Source organism: Numida meleagris, chromosome 6 (genome assembly GCF_002078875.1).
Source record: "Numida meleagris isolate 19003 breed g44 Domestic line chromosome 6, NumMel1.0, whole genome shotgun sequence".
NCBI lineage: Eukaryota > Metazoa > Chordata > Aves > Galliformes > Numididae > Numida > Numida meleagris.
In genome coordinates, this window is record NC_034414.1 from 39,674,920 (window position 1) to 39,690,799 (window position 15,880).

At 43.3% G+C, this 15,880-nt stretch overlaps 1 protein-coding gene across 11 annotated transcripts in view; it reads left to right on the forward strand.

Annotated features, from left to right (window-relative positions):
* The window catches only part of GPATCH2L (G-patch domain containing 2 like), a 78,094-nt gene that overhangs the window by 35,362 nt on the left and 26,852 nt on the right, over positions 1-15,880 (forward strand). For 5 of the 11 annotated variants that reach the window (XM_021402906.1, XM_021402916.1, XM_021402907.1 and 2 more), the window contains exons 4-7: positions 3,580-4,247; positions 10,508-10,572; positions 13,843-14,019; positions 14,397-14,476. In XM_021402906.1, the coding sequence (XP_021258581.1) occupies positions 3,580-4,247; positions 10,508-10,572; positions 13,843-14,019; positions 14,397-14,476 (990 nt within the window). Of the gene's footprint in view, positions 1-2,495; positions 2,655-3,576; positions 4,248-10,507; positions 10,573-13,842; positions 14,020-14,396; positions 14,477-15,880 lie in introns of those variants that run through there. The other 6 variants (XM_021402915.1, XM_021402913.1, XM_021402911.1 and 3 more) reach the window with 5 other exon arrangements.

Genomic DNA, 15,880 nt, shown 5'->3' on the forward strand with positions numbered 1-15,880 from the left:
TGGGCATCTGCTGCTGTCTTCTCAGAACACGTGAGCACAGGAATTCTTTTACACGACTGTTTGTCTAATTTGTTATCCTGCCCAGAACTGCAGCCAGCACAGAGCTGAAATGAAGGGGTAAGAAGCTCTGAAGTGGATGTTTACAGAATAACCTTCCCACCAGGGGAGTTTCTCTGTAACCCAGACATTTTGTAGCTGTTTTATGTCCTGAGGCATGGAAAAGGATTGCAACGGTAAAACAGGATTAGATTTTAGGATCCGAGAGTAAAAAGAAAACCTCTGTATTGAAAATAGGAAACTAAATGCTGCAGTCAATAGAGTGAGGTACTACAATGAAAAGGGTTAAAAAGACAAAAGGACAGACAAGTAGAGATGAATTGGTGCAGAGAAAGTAACTAAGCTGAAGTCAGACATTAGGAATGAGATAAAAATGATCTACCATGTGACTGTTTTTCTTCTTTTAATATTTCTTTTCCACAGAAATTTCTCAGACACCTAAAGGTAATGAAAATGTTAAAATTACAGCTCAGAACAAAATAAAGGTCGAGCCAAAGAAATGGCATGGAGAAATCTCAGCGAAACTGAATGATGATCGTTTCAGGGGGTGTAGGAATCAGCCACAAATTGAAGGATTCTCTTGCGGTTATTTCTGAAGTACCTTGACAAACTACGGAGGGTGCCAGGGGACTGGGAAAAAGCAAGCGTGATACCAGGGGGGAGCAGGGAGGAAGTCATGATCTTGGCAATTATCACCCTTCAGTATAACTTCTGTTCCTGGTCTCATAATGGAATAAATAGAGGTGGAAAAAAAAATGTAAAAATGCAAAGGATAATAGATCTATGAGCAATGAGCAGCAGTGTAGATTTATAGAGAACAAATCATGTCAGACAAACCTGATTACTTTCTCTGATTTAATTTACAAAATTAGCGAATGAAGAGAATGCCATGTACATAATATATCTAGGCTTCAGCAAATCCTTTCATATACTGCCTTGTAAAATATGACTTGAAAAATGAACCAATATTGGCTTGAATATGAATGCTGCCACATGGATTAAATAAACAGAAAGAGGGGAAACAAAAAGGAATGGTGAGAAAAATGGAACTGGGGTCACACTTGGCTTTACTCTGACGGCTGGGGGAGATGATAGGAACATGCTGAGACAGAAGGAAGGAGGTGCAGATTTAAGGACAAGGGAACTGCACAGAGAGGTTTATCTTAGAAAATAACAAAACTAAGTTCCATCTACATATACAAATTCAGATACTCAAATTCAGTATGAAATGGAGTTTCAGTACCTAGTATACTGGTTGCCTGCATCTTACAATTAAAAAGAAAAAAAAATCAAACAGTAAAAGGGTAAGCACATGGCAAGAGCTGGGAACATTCAGCTTCTATTAGCAGCTAATGGTCTGTGGAGACATGGGCTGGGACTCTGACAATGGGACCTACCAAGGCACAAATCTTCAAAAAATCAATAAGAAACACCAGCCTTCAGCAGGGTATGTGTTACTTCCATTCACAAGCAGGCCAGGGGTCAGATAAGCCAGGGACTGATATTTCCATAAATAAGAACTTCATAAACCAATGGCAACTGATAACCTACACCCACTAAATCAAGGGACGCCTGTGTGTGCAGTATCAGGAGGGGCCTCGTGCACTGGGCCTGGTTTCTGCCGACACCAGATCTGTAAAGTGATCTCTGGGGTGAAATACTCAAACACAGGCAGGATAGTCATCTGGGGAAAGTGTGGTTGTGGTTTTGGTGATAGTAAACCTCGGCAGTGAGTCCTGCAATGACAGGGCCTCATGGACTCATTCTGCCTGATGTGGCATTGCATTGAGGCACCTCGTGTTCATCCCCAGCCAAAAAGAGTCTGATCCAAGGAACTGAACACTTCTCCTACAAGAACAGGCTGACAGAGCTGGGGCTGTTTGGCATGGAGAAGAGAAGGCTCCAGGGAGACCAGGGAGCAGCCTCACAGTATCTAAAGGGGTGCTACAGGAAAGAAGGGGACAGTCTGTTTAGCAGGGTCTGTGCTGACAGGACAAGGGGAAATGGTTTCAAATCAGTACAGGGGAGATTTAGATTGCGTATGAGGAAGAAGTTTTTTACAGTAAGGGTAGTGAAGCACTGGAACAGGTCACCCAGAGATGCAGTGGATGTCCTGTCCCTGGAGACAGTCACAGTCAGGCTGGATGGGGCTCTGAGCAACTTGATAGAGCTGTTGGTGTCCCTGCTCTTTGCAGGGAGTTGGACTAGATGGCCTTTAAGGGTCCCTTCCAACTCCAACGACTCTGAGACGCGATGATTCTATGAAAAGGCTCAGGGATGGACTCATGAGAGGTTAAACCGGCTAACGCGGCTATCCTGCACAGTGACGCCTATCCGAGCACCTCTCCTCACTACGTAATGGCCTGTAACGGCTTCTAACGGCCCACAGCAGCCCTGGCGCACAGCAGCGCACAGCCCCGCAGCTCACGGCGCTGCCGATCAGCGCAGCGCCCCACGGCCGGGCCAGCCCCCGGCGCCAGGCCCGCCCCTCGGCGGGGAGGGCGGGGAGGAAGTGGCCCGGGAAGGCCGGAAGCGCCGCTGCGAGGGGCTGGCGGAGCGGGCGCTGCCCGGTGAGTGGGGCCGGGGGTCGCGGCCCGGTGAGTGGGGCTGTGGTGGGGGGTCGGCGCTCAGCTGGCGGGGCTCGGGGCGCCTCTCCCGGTCCGGTCTCGGGGCTCGGCGGGCTGTGCCGGGCTGCCCTGCGGGGCCGGGGTTGCCCGGCAGTGTTCGGGAGAGCGCCGGCGTCTCCTCGGAGCGAGGAGCGGGAGAGGCGTTACGGTGCGGCCTTCCGGGCGCCTGGGCCGAGGAGGAGGCCTGCGTCAGCCAGTGCTGCTCCGGGACGGGGCTGCGTGTGTTCCTGGGAGGACCCTGAAGTGCCAGAGTTGGGCGGAAGGGCAGTGTCGAGTTTGGCCAAGCGCTTAGGACGGGCTCACTGGCAGTCCGGAGTTGAAAGGGCTGGGGATTTTGCCTTTAGCAGCTGGGTCTTGGTGTTACACACACTGCTGTAAGGAGCGTGGGGCCCCGTGTGTCTTATTTTGCTGCTGAATTGGTACTGATTTGCAGACTGCCTTTTTGCTTTCTGTTTTGCTCTCAGCCTTACTGCCTGTCTACTTTTTGGAAGACTTCAGTCTGCTTGTTGCAGTTGCTAACGCTTCTCTGTGGCTTATAGTAATTGACGCAGACGTATCAGGTAGCGAGCTAGTTGGGGGCTCTCTTACCCTTATGATGTGTAATGGAGCACATTCCTTCCAAGCAGAAAATGCAAGTGTAAGGCCTTTTCAGACACAAAGCTCTTGACCCAACTGCTGCAGTAGTGTCATCTCTGCCACCGTGGTTAGAAGTGGGATTTAACTCCTGTAAAAGGAAGGAGTGAACGTTAGCCTAAGAAACAGTAGTTATATTGCGTTGTTTCTCCCAGGCAACTCAAAGTAAGTGTGTAACTCAGCTATAGTGTGCTGTAGTCTAGTGATGTGTTTGTGACAGCATTTACGTCTGGTGCTAATTGTTTGCTGTCACTTTTAGTAGGCATTGCCAATGGATGAACTAGTGCATGACTTGGCCTCAGCCTTAGAGCAGACTTCAGAGCAAAACAAGCTGGATGAGCTATGGGAAGAAATGGCCCTAAGCCCACGGCAGCAGCGACGCCAGCTTCGCAAGAGACGGGGTCGCAAACGACGCTCAGACTTCACGCATCAGGCAGAGCATGCCTGCTGCTACAGTGAGGCCTCGGAGTCGAGCTTGGATGAAGCTGTGAAGGATTGCCGTGAGGTGCTGACAGCCAATTTCAGTGACTCTGATGACACGGCAGCAGTCAAACGACATCCAGCTCTCAGTGCCACCCTGAGGAGCAAGCAACATTCATGGCATGAGTCAGACTCCTTTACAGAGAATGCACCCTGCCGGCCTCTCAGGCGCCGCCGGAAAGTCAAACGTGTGACATCAGAGGTGGCTGCCAGTCTCCAGCAAAAGCTCAGGGTGTCAGAGTGGAACTATGAGAGGGGCTGCAGGTTCAAGTCAGCAAAGAAACAACGTCTTTCGCGCTGGAAGGAAAATGCCCCGTGGACATCATCCACTCATGGCCTTTGTGAATCGGGAGAGAACAGACCCTTCCTCAGCAAGGGGGGAAGGAAGGAGCAGATGGAATGCGAAGCTGATGAACAGAAGCAGGGCTCAGATGAAAATATGTCTGAATGGTGAGGTCTTTGTTTCTTCCTTGTGCTAGAGCTAGCTGGCTGCCTTGCTTGCAGCTACTTGTAAATCCTTGCTTTTAGAAGTTCTTTCCAAACTTATTCAGTGCTATTCTCTTTTTTGAGGAGGGAAAATCCCTCAGTTACTGTAAAAGTTTAGATTTTTTTTTTTTCCGAACAGTCTTTTCCTGTCAGTGCCATAATGATGACCCAAACACTTTCCTTGAAAAGTTAGCATGTTGTTATGTTTCTGGCTTATATTACACAAGCGGCTCTTCGTAGCAGAAAGGCCACAAAATTTTCAAAGTGGCATGCTGGTGGCCTGAGGTTTGGCAGGTAAATCCACTGTTGGTACTTGTGTTGTCCGACTGATATGATCTGTTCTCAGTTTCTTGTTTTCAGAATTTACCATGGGCAGTAATAGAGAACTGGTCAGATCATGAATGCTAGCCCTCTGTGCAAGTACCATATGAGCCTGAGTCAAAACATCTTCTTTGCAGTTCTACAGTTCTGCTACGGATTTAGAATAAGTTTCTGACAGGCTAGCTGTGGCAGTAAAGTAGTGAGAAGATGAAGAAGTTGGGGAAAATTGAATATTTGCAGGGTAAGTCTATGAACAGTGGAGTCTAGCTTTTATTTGTGTCCAGTTTTGAAGAACTCTGAACTAATGGCACAGTCCTGTACAGGAGGTGAAAATGAGAAGTATAAATATCATGGTCTGAATTTGTGCATCACTCTTAAGAAGTTTTTCCATTGAGTTTGATTTTTATTCTCTCCATAGAAGATTCAGTGTTATAAAACTCCTTCTTTGCAAAAAGATTTTTCAGATTAGAAGAGAAACAACTGCTGAGAGTCAGATCGGAGAGCTGTTGTAACAAATGGCATACAGAAAGGAAATAGGGACTGTCGTTGTTTAAGAAGCGGGAGACATTCAATACAAAACTATCTTTTTTTTTTTTTCATTACTCTGCTGTGGGACATTTTGGAGGTCAAAATTTTTATGTATCCAAAAGGGGGATGTGGAGAGTAGATTTTCCAGGGGCTGATAAGCATTGCAGCCCAGGTGGAAGGCCTGTCTCAGGAAGTTCTGAAACTTCTGACTCCTGGAAGCTGTAGGAATGTACTGAGGAAACAGTCATTCCACGTTTGTTACAATCTCATATTCTTTCCTCGAGTAAGCAGTATGATAGACACTATCAGAGAGAGTACAGTGAATTTGAGAAGTATAATTGTCTGCTCCAGTGTAATTGTTCATGTGTATGGGTTCATTTAAGTGTTCTATCTGTCTGGTTACTGCAGTTTGTCAGTGGTCAGGTGGCATACAGTTATTGAGGGCTTCGTGGAAAATAGCTGGAGGTGCGAACTCCTCAAAGGTACTTTCTAAGAGGCTGTGAAAAGCATAGGCTGTAATACATCCTCGCTGTCCTGATCCTAGAGATCACTAGTGCATTTTTATTGAACCAGCATTGTAGCTAATTGTTGAGAGGATAGAAGAAGCAAAAAAAGGTGATTTTTTTTTTCATTGAAAGGTGGTTCTCTTTAGGTTAAGAAACGGGTGTGAAGTGGGCCTTTTCAAGATGCTAGTGAATGCCTTTTTGGTATGAGTTGCTAAAAACACTTTTGTCTTTTCAGTGCTGTGTGCTGGCCGTCCAGAAAAGGAAATGTGTAGTAGCCCCTGAATGTTGCATGTCACTGGTGATGGACTGAGAGATGCCCTTACTTGATGTGGCGGTGATGGACAGTGCTCCTTGAGATTTTTTTTCTACCAGTCAGAGTCTGTTCCATCATGTCAACCTTGAACTTAAACCAGCAGGCTTTCATCCTGACGTTATCTGAGCCAGAATTTGGAAGAGCATATAGGCAGCTTTGTCGGACCATTACTTGAGGACCATGCTGAGGATATCGCTTTGTTCTGTCTCAGTTGTACCTTGCTCTCAAACTAATTATTGTGCAAGTGTCTGCATCAAATGCCGTTTGCCTTCCGCTGCCAAGTCTTTGAGATTCTCTTTAGAGATCCAGAAGTCAGAATATTTTGCCTCTCCAACACCACGTGTGATCTGTGCTGTGATTCACTGGCGAGGGTCAAAGTTGGAGAGAGAAACACACGCAACCCTCTTTGCTGCGGACTATCCCTTGCAGCAGTGAGGGATCACGCTTGGTCTCTGCTGCTCTAAATATAGCGCTTTGCTGCTAGCAAAGTGAAACTGGCTGTGCATGCCTCCCTCTTGCTCTGCTCTCACTGTTTTTGCTGCTATCATGAGAGTAATACTTCATACAGATGTATAATAAGAGCATGGCCTGAGGAAGGGAGAAGAAAATCAGGTGCCTAGGAGAATAGTATGTTGTCATCACAAGGTGGGAAAGTGACTAATAAAGCTTGCAGTACCTGGAACCAGTCCATAGTGATCTAGGGATGTATGAAGCAATTTGGTACCGTATTGGTTCTATTTCTGTTCGTAGAATCACAATCATTCTGGTTGCAAAAGACCTTCAAGATCATCAAGTCCAACCATCCACCTAACACCATAGTTCCACTGCTAAACCTCGTCGCTTCCACCTCCATGCATCTCTTAAATACCTCCAGGGATGGCAACTTCGTCACCTCTTTGGACAGCCCTCTTCCAATGTCAGGCTACCCCTACTGTAATGAAATTCCTCTGATAGCCTTTCTGAATTTCCCCTGGTGCAATTTGAGGCCATTTCATTTTTATGTTGTATAGGAATAAATCTCCTTAAATAATAAAATACTCAGCATTTTCTCTGCTTTTGAGAGAGCTCCTTGTCCTAAATCAGATCAAAAGACTACTGTATTCAGTAAATAAACTCCCATTCACTGAGAAAGCTCTGGAAATGTATATTTAATTTTGCTTGTAGGCATGTACCTGATCTGCGTGAAATTAAATATTTGAAATTACCAAATTTTGGCATACACTGTGAGAAGGTGTGCAGGAACATGGTGTCTCTAAGTTGGGTAATGACATGTCTAAAAGCCTGACACATAAATAATTGTAGAAACAAGAAGCAAGTGGTCCTAGTTTAAATTAAATGCATGCTTGTACAAGGGTGACAATTAACTGCTAAGACTGTTAGGGATAACGTGCCCTTCTTTCTCCTCTAATGCCCTGAGATTCCCTGCAGCCATAATAAAGCAAAGGGAAATTATATATTGGGTGCTGAAGCTCCTCTTGGTGGTCTAAGGTGGGCGCTCAGAATGATCTGGGTTTAGCTTGAAGGCAGAGCAAACCATGGTCAAGACTTGTTTGACAAATCACTTTGAATGATGTGCTTACTAGTGAGAGCTCTGTGGTTTGTCTGATCTGCTCTCAAGTGCCATAATTTGACTTTTTTGAACTGGTCATTGCCCTCACTCACTGGCTCTGTGTGACTTCATTGGCTTGTTGCTGGTGTGTTTTGGCCTGGGAGTGTAGCCAACGCTGCTCAAATGTGTAGTGCGGTTGCCTTACCCTTTGGAAGAGAGCAGTTTTCCTAACAGCCTGCAGTGGCAGTCGAGAGCCTGGCTAAGCTGATGAATTGGAACCCAGTCTCTCGGTAAAGAAAAAATTCCTCTCTTGGAAGGCAAATGACAAAGACAGAGTGTTCAGCTTCCCCTCCTCCTCCAGCCCAGCCTGACCTTCTGCAGCCCCTCGGTGCCTCTTGTTTTCTTATTTTTATAGAAAATCAATATCCCTCTTGACACAAACAATAGCTCAGGAGAAGGAATAAATGGGGTAAACCTGAGATCTCTGTCCATCACCTCTCACTTTAACTCCCCCAAACTATTTAATTATAAGCATGCTTTGCTCCAGGTGCTTGCAACAGTGAAATTGCTAAATGAGGACCATTTTAACCAAAGATTGTGTGATCAATAACACTCTATAGCAGTAGGTTGTCGGATCAATAGTATTCATTATTTCATGGTTAAGGTAAGTAGCCTCCTTTGCAAGTGGAGGTCATTAATCAGTGCTTACTGGACCTGTAGAAAGGCCTGTGGAGGAGTCTAGTTTGTGTTCAGCCCTGAAGTGTAAAATGGTAAAGAGGGTGAGTGGGATCCATGAAAGTTGATTCAAGTAAGGCATTGGCAATAATGCGTATCTGTAAGGAGCAAAGGAGCTATCAGGATGGCAGAATGCTTAAAGTACAGTTAATATGTCTGGAATCTTACATAAGACTTCTTCCTTTCTCTGGCACCTTTTCTCTGATGATGCTAAAACCCACATGAATCGGTCACTCAGTCCTTCCATCTGCTGCTCATGAGGACTATTAATCCAGGCTTTCAAAAGGGGAAGCGGACACACTAAGATTTGCCCAGGGTCATACAGTGAGTTGGTAGGAGAGCTAGGAATGAAACAAATGACTCGTGGCTATCAGTCCTTGGCCTAATTGCTTTGTTGTATATGTGGGAGGGTGAATGGATGGCCAAACACTGTAATGGATTGAGTTGGAATTTGATATTAACTTACATACTGAAATGTGGAAATGATATACAGAGCATTCATCCTTAAAAATTTATATGACCTTTGCACAATGATGAAGATGCAGAGTTTGTAGATATCCAGCACGATGAGTTGATTTGGCTGTACTCGAGAGTGTATTTTCCAAGAGCAATAATATGCTCCAAAAATTTTAATAATGTTTAAATAATAAAATAATATAATAAAAAATAAAATTTAGTAACATAATAAAACCAAAAAGGTTTAATTATGTTCCTGTATTTGTTTGGGGTGACGCTTCTTATGATCACTCATCCTTTTGTTTTGTGAATTGAGAGATTTTCTGTTGATACTGGTGTCAGTATGACCTAATTTCCCTGGAGGAGGCCAGAGAGTTTTCTAACAATGCTCCCCAGTCAGAGGTTGATTCTAGTTCTGACTTACGTGATGCTCATATCCCCTATGAGACCTTAGTGCTAAGGGGGTGGGCAGTAAGCAGTTACCATTTGTTCTGATGTTTCTCAGCTAAATTGGAGGAAGTATTACCTGAAGTGCAATTCAGCTTGGATGGCCAACTGTATCCTGGACAGCATCAGAAGAGGGGTAGCAGCAGGGTGAGGTTGCTCTGCCCTTGTGAGGCCTCATCCAGAGTACTGCGTCCAGGTCTGGTGCCCACTGCATGGGAAAAATGAGGAGCTGTTGTAGCGGGTCTAGAGGAGGGCCGCAAAGATGATCAAAGGGCTGGAGCATCTCTCCTATGAAGAAAGGTTGAACGAGCTGGGCTTGTTTAGCCCAGAGAAGAGAAGGCTCCCGGGAGACCTCAGTCTGGTAGTGATAGGACAAGGAGGAATGGCTTTAAACTAAGAGAGGAGAGATTTAGGTTAGATGTAGGGGGGGAAATTCTTGATTTAGAGGATGGCGAAGTACTGGAACAGGCAGCTCAGAGACGCTGTGGATGCCTCTCTCATCTCTGGAGACATTCAAGGCCAGATTGATGGTGCCCTGGGCAGCCTGATCTGGTGGGGGCAGCCCTGCCCACAGCACGGGGTTGGGATTGGGTGGGCTTTAAGGTCCCTTCCAACCTAAGAAATTCTATGAAGTGTCTGAGGACTGATTTAATATCAGCAGTAGAGCTGTCGAATGCTTGGGACTGACTTGAGCGTGTATTTCTGCTGTGAATATTCATCCAGTTTTACAGTCAATTAACACATTAATTTCTAGTTTAATTCCTTGGTTCAAGAATTAAGTCTCTTTTAACTGTTTCAGCAAATGCAAAAGTGCACAATGATGAGTGGCGTTCAGCTGCAGCAAGTCATGCTATGTTTTTTAGCTGAAGAATTACAAATATACCTGCTGCTCTTCCCTGCAAAGAAAGTAAAAGTTGCTGTAGATTGAAGAGAGGCTTATGTAGCTGGGTAACACATTTGAGAAAGAAGAATCTCAAGTACAAAACTTCAGAGGCTTTTCAGTATCTGTTAAGTGACCCAAGGGCAGTTAACTGCACTTAATTTCCTAGTGAGTATTCCAGACAATGTCATAGTTAGGTTATTAACTCTAGTACCCAAGGCAAATGCCAGCGTATTAATTACTTTTTGGTACCTTAGAAGTAGACTAGATACAAGATTCTGCTTTTTGTCAAGTGGTGCAGGATTGCTAGGATTTAGCGGGAAGCCATTAAGACCCGTGCTAGAGCCAGCCATGTATATGAAATATGATGATACCCAATTTCTGTGAAATACGTAAAGCATTGTGAGCTCAGAGAAACTAGTAAAATGTTTGTTTTGTATTTGCTGGGGTTTTAACTGTGTTTTTCTTATTTGTTTGTTTTTGTTCCAGTGAAACCAGCAGTGTATGCAGCAGCAGTGATACTGGTCTATTTACCAATGATGAGGGTCGCCAAGGTAACAACTGTCCTGTGATTTTCCTCACGTTACAGGGAATTTCCCTTGCCTTTTTTACAAATAAATCTGAAGAAAGATCTGAACTTGAAGCCAGGCAGGGAATGGGGAAAAGTCCAGTGGCCGGGAGGTGCAGGAAGTTATCAAAATGATCTGAGGGCCATAAATGTACGGCTTTGGTAGCCATACACTCTTGTATATCATGGAATCATAGGTGGTGGAAGGGACCTCTGGAAATCTAGACAAACCTCCTGCTAAAGCAGGTTCTGTACAGTAGGTTGCATGGAAAAGCGTCCACTTGGGTTCTGAATATCTCCAGAGAAGGACATTCCACAGCCTCTCTGGGCAGCCTGTTCCAGTGCTCTGCTACCCTCATTGTAAAGAAATGTTCTTTCTCATGTTCATATCAGATCTATAACATTTAGTATACTAAAAAAAAAAAAAAAACTACTACTATGGCAAGGCCTAGAAATACAACAGAAGTTTTAGAAAAAGAAAGAGTAAATTTCATTATCTATTTCTATAAATGTTTTAGTTGTTGTCTCTTTACCACTAGAGCCTGATCTGTTAGTTTTTTCTCAGTGGGAAGGAAGAAGCAACTCCAAAATAATCAGTACTGACAAGTCATCTAAAGAACTATGCTAAGAAGAGCCTTGCTCTTGTGTGTATTAGTTGAGCCTACTATCTTCAACATCTTTTGTAGAAATGGTTTCTTAGGGCTTTTGGGTGTGGAACAAATACTGATTTTATTTATCAGTGACAGTGTTCAGTTTCTGGGAGATAAGGTGGAAGTAAGTATGAAAGCACTTGTAGCAGGCACAGAAGCAATTGGGACTATTGTATTTGGAGCGGGTGGGGTATGACCCCGGAGACCTGTAGCTTGTGCTGGTGTGTATTCTGTCATATTTCAAAAGCTATAGTTTGGATGAGATCTCTCCTGGGAATATGTGAGTGCTAAAGGAAGTAGAATCAGTAACTCGGTAGGAAATATTGCCTCCACGTGTTACTGACCCAAGTATTGGTGTGAGGCAACATGATACTAGCAAATATGCATACATTTTTTCTGATTATATTAGGCTATAGGGCTGATCTGTTGTGACCTTAGATGGCTCGAACACTTTGCCTAGGGTAGGAATTTCAGAGATCAGCTATGCCCTTTGCTGGGAAATAACTGTTTCCAGCATCCCGTTCTTCAAGAGCAACAGGAAAAAAAAAATCTCCTGTCCCCTGTTTTTGCATGTAACTCTGCTGGGGGAGCTGAAGTTGGTGAGCACTTATATATCAGATGATGGCATCATATGTTGAAATTCTAGCTCATCACTCGAGACAATATTGGTGTAGACTACGTGCACGTTTGCACACATGCATAACTGTGAGAGGTTTACGATCACCTCTGCGTGTTCAAACTGTTTATACTATAATAGCTTTCTGGCCAAGGTGTTTTAGCGTATGATAAAAAAGGGTTGATCATTTCTTAGAAATTTAAATGTTGTTGCATTTTCTAGTTAAATAAGAAACACCTTTCTGTCCTTCTTTTAGACAGTTTCTGGTCATGAGGAAGTAAATGATGAACAACAGCTCCTCACTTCAGTGAGATGGAGAGAACACAAAAAACTTTTTTTTTGTGATAGGTCATATTAAAAATAGTTTTCTAGTCAGTTCCAAACTGAATAACGGGAAATTTGAAATAGCAACATCTTAAATTGAATAGAACTTTTTTTCTCTTCTTCTGAGGTTATGTCATGTAATATATTTTGTATGGCTAATTAATTTAGTTGTCTTTGAATTTCCAGTTTCCAGTACGTTTCAGTGAGTGGAGAATGATCCTAATTTATCATTTTATTGCAAGTTTTTGTTAAGTGAATCTCTCAAGGTGAAAGTTGAAGAGGCATCAGCATATGATCCTCATTGTTAATGTTTATCTCCTGGAAGTAGTGATTTGAGGTACGATACTGCACTATGCTCATACAGCCAAAACTTTGGGGATATTTTAGTATGAATGATGGTCGCTTAAAAAGAACTAGGCAACTTTACTTGGTTTTTGCTTAACGTAAGGTAGGTGGAGGTGTGTATGTTTATATATTTATATATATAAATATAATTGTCATACGTCAGTTGATGAAGCATGCTTATCACAGAAATAAAAAGCAGTTTTAGAGCTTTGGGATGAAATGTTCTGGCTGTCCTAGCTGTTAATGATTGGAGTTGGTTATGGGTGCTGCTTTTTCTGTTACATGTAAGACTGCAAGGGTCTTACTAGGATGAAGTTTTTTTCTTTTTGTAGGTAAAACGGAGCTCAGTCACAGATAATGCGACTTGGTTAAGAGAGAAAGGAGAGTAACTGGGAATACCTAAGTCTTAATGGTAGGCAAATGAGTTTTCCCTTAGACAGGTGTGTTAGCAGTATTTTAAGGCAAGATGAAGTAGTTTGCCATTACACAGCACTGTTTCTCAGTTGGGATACCGAAGAGCTTCTTTGTTATCTTTCTATTTTTTTCTTACATTGCTCATGTGCTACTACTCCCAGGGGCTTTTTGGCCAGGCAGATTTACCATGAATGGTGTCTAAGGCAGTTCACTTTTAAAACTGCAGCTGTATTCATTACAGAGGCCATGCTTTATGGAGACCTTGGTAATGACTTCTGTTGCTGCTGCTCTACTTTTGCAGGGAAGATTGTAGTTCAGACAGATACTAAGGAATTTTGATTGAGGCATCCTCGCAGCATGGTTAGAAGTGGTCACTCGGAGTGTAAGTACTAAGTTGTTTTTTCCTGTTAGCTGCTGTGTTAGGAGATCTGTTTCATCAGTGAGTATGTTCCTTGTTTACCCAGTGAGCTTGCTGTCCTGTTGTGAAATCTCTCCTCTGGTTGCCTATAAAGCGTGCCAAATGATTGGCCTCTATTTCTGTCACAGTAATTACTTCAGAGAAAGAGATGTGCGTTAGACATCACACAGCATTGAACCAAAGCTGATGAGATGCGGCCACAACAGAGTGCTAAAGCTGCCCTAGGCAGGTCTATAAAGAAGGCTTTGTTCTATAGGGAAATTATGTAGACTGAGTTGGGTAATTTAAAGCATTTAGTGATATCCCATAGTTACTGCAAATGATTGAAACAGAATACAAATATAAGGTTCTCCAGGAAGGAATTCCTAATGAGACTTCAGCTGTTGTTCCACATCCAAAAATGCCCACCTGTAGTACTTTGTGGGACAGTCACAAGACACGCTGGTTTTTCATGTGGATAATTTCATTCTATTATTCTATTATTATTAGGAGATGATGAGCAGAGTGATTGGTTTTATGAAGGAGAATGTGTCCCAGGATTCACTGTTCCCAACCTTCTTCCCAAGTGGGGAGCTGACCACCGATCTGAAGTGGAACGGATTGACTCGGGCCTAGACAAGCTCTCAGATTCCACATTTCTCTTGCCCTCACGACCAGCTCAAAGAGGTGAGTTCCATAAGGAATGAGGTGTTTGGGAACTTCTGATGTGATGGCAAGAGTAAATTTCATTCATAGCTGCTGCAACGTAAAATGATATCGGTGATCTGTTTTTTGTAATGATCCAATTACAAATAACTGCACTAGTGGAGAAGATACTGAAGTATTTATTATCCTTCAGTCTTGTCAAAATAGAGTCCTTCTGTTTTGTTTGTGGTTTGGTTTTTGTTAAATAGACGTTTTGATGTGTGAATAAAAAGGCATATCTACTTCTTGCCGATTGAGAAATGGAGGCAGAAATACTGATTTAACCACTGAACCAACTATTTTTCCTGGCTGTTTTGCTGGGAAGAATCTTCAATTTTCATATGTTTGATTTTTTTCAGGATTTCACGCTCGCCTGAACCGCCTTCCAGGAGCTGCTGCCCGCTGTCTTCGAAAAGGTCGAAGGAGGCTTGTTGGCAAGGTATTCCTTTTTGCAAGATAGTACATCTGTATTTCCAGCGCTGATTAGTGCTGGAGTACTATTCTAAGATAGCACCTGAATCCCTTCCTGAAGAAAGGGAGCATTTTTATTTTATATATCCTTTCATTTGGTTAACTGCTTTGATTGCTGAAAGTTGATTGAGTGACTGTAGATTTAAAGACAGCTGTGGTGGGGCAAAGAGAGTCGATTAGTGCTAAGATCGGTATGAAAGGAGGTCTGGCAATGAAAGATGGGGAATATTAAGAAGATTTAGACAGAATGTAGGGGAAAATGATGAGGCATGAGACTTTTTTATACTGGTGATACCTACAAGGGCAGAGAGGTAACTCAAAGGTGAAAGAAGGTAAAATTTTCGGTATATGCATTTTTTTTTTTGCCGAAGCCATTGAGCGGGTTTTTTATTTGTAGAGCAAACGGCAAACAAAATGGTAGTCCTGTTCTTAAAGGAATAAATCATACTTGGCAAATGCCTGTCTAAAAGAGGGAGGCATCTGGTCTGGATCTTGAAGTGTGGAGTGCAGTTGTCTACAATAAAAGACGTTTATGAGACTGGAGGTTGTTGGCTGTATTAGGTGTTAGTGGGATGTGCTCTTGAATATACTGGCTTATATTCTTAGTTGGCTGGCTTTAGAGAGTTTGTTAACTCTAAGGAGTGTCAGGTGGGCCTGCTTTCTAGGTGAGAGTGATTTCTTTTTATGAAGCTGTTGTCACACTTGAAAGATCCTTGTTTGCTCCTTCTTCCTCCCTCTCACCTTGCTTAGTTATAACAGGCACTTAAAATTTGAATCCTCAGCTGGCAAGAGACTGGCTTTGGGTAGATTCCTCAGGCCACCTGCAAGTGCCTGGGTCTATTGGCAGCACCTCTAATGATCCAAATGAGAAAGATAATATTTACTTGTTTAATTCATCTTCATCACCTTAAAGGGATCTTTGTCATTTGCAGCGGAGGTCACTGCTCCCCCTTCCCCATCTCTCTCTAAATTGTAATCATAAATAATGAGTTTCATTCAGAGCTCCCCGCCAGCGAGCTGCTAATTACCAAAAGTACGGCTTGTAATTTACACAGTAATAAACCGTAAATTTAAACATTACGGCACTTTAAGTTAATAATTTTCATGCTGTAACAAATAGCCCATCTTTCACCCCTGCTGTTACTACTCCCCCAAACTCTGAATGTGTTTTGCCTATGTAACCTGGCAGAAACTGAAGAATCTTACCTGTGCGTTCTTTTATTCTCATTTTCAGATGTTCTGCAAAGCACATTTCTTTTTTGGAGGTAGTTGCTATGCAGATGTGAACAGCTGCTGTGTCAGGCTGTGTGTGTATGTGTACGCCAGTATCAAGCACATACACAAGGCAGCATCTCTCAGGGGAAAAAAAATG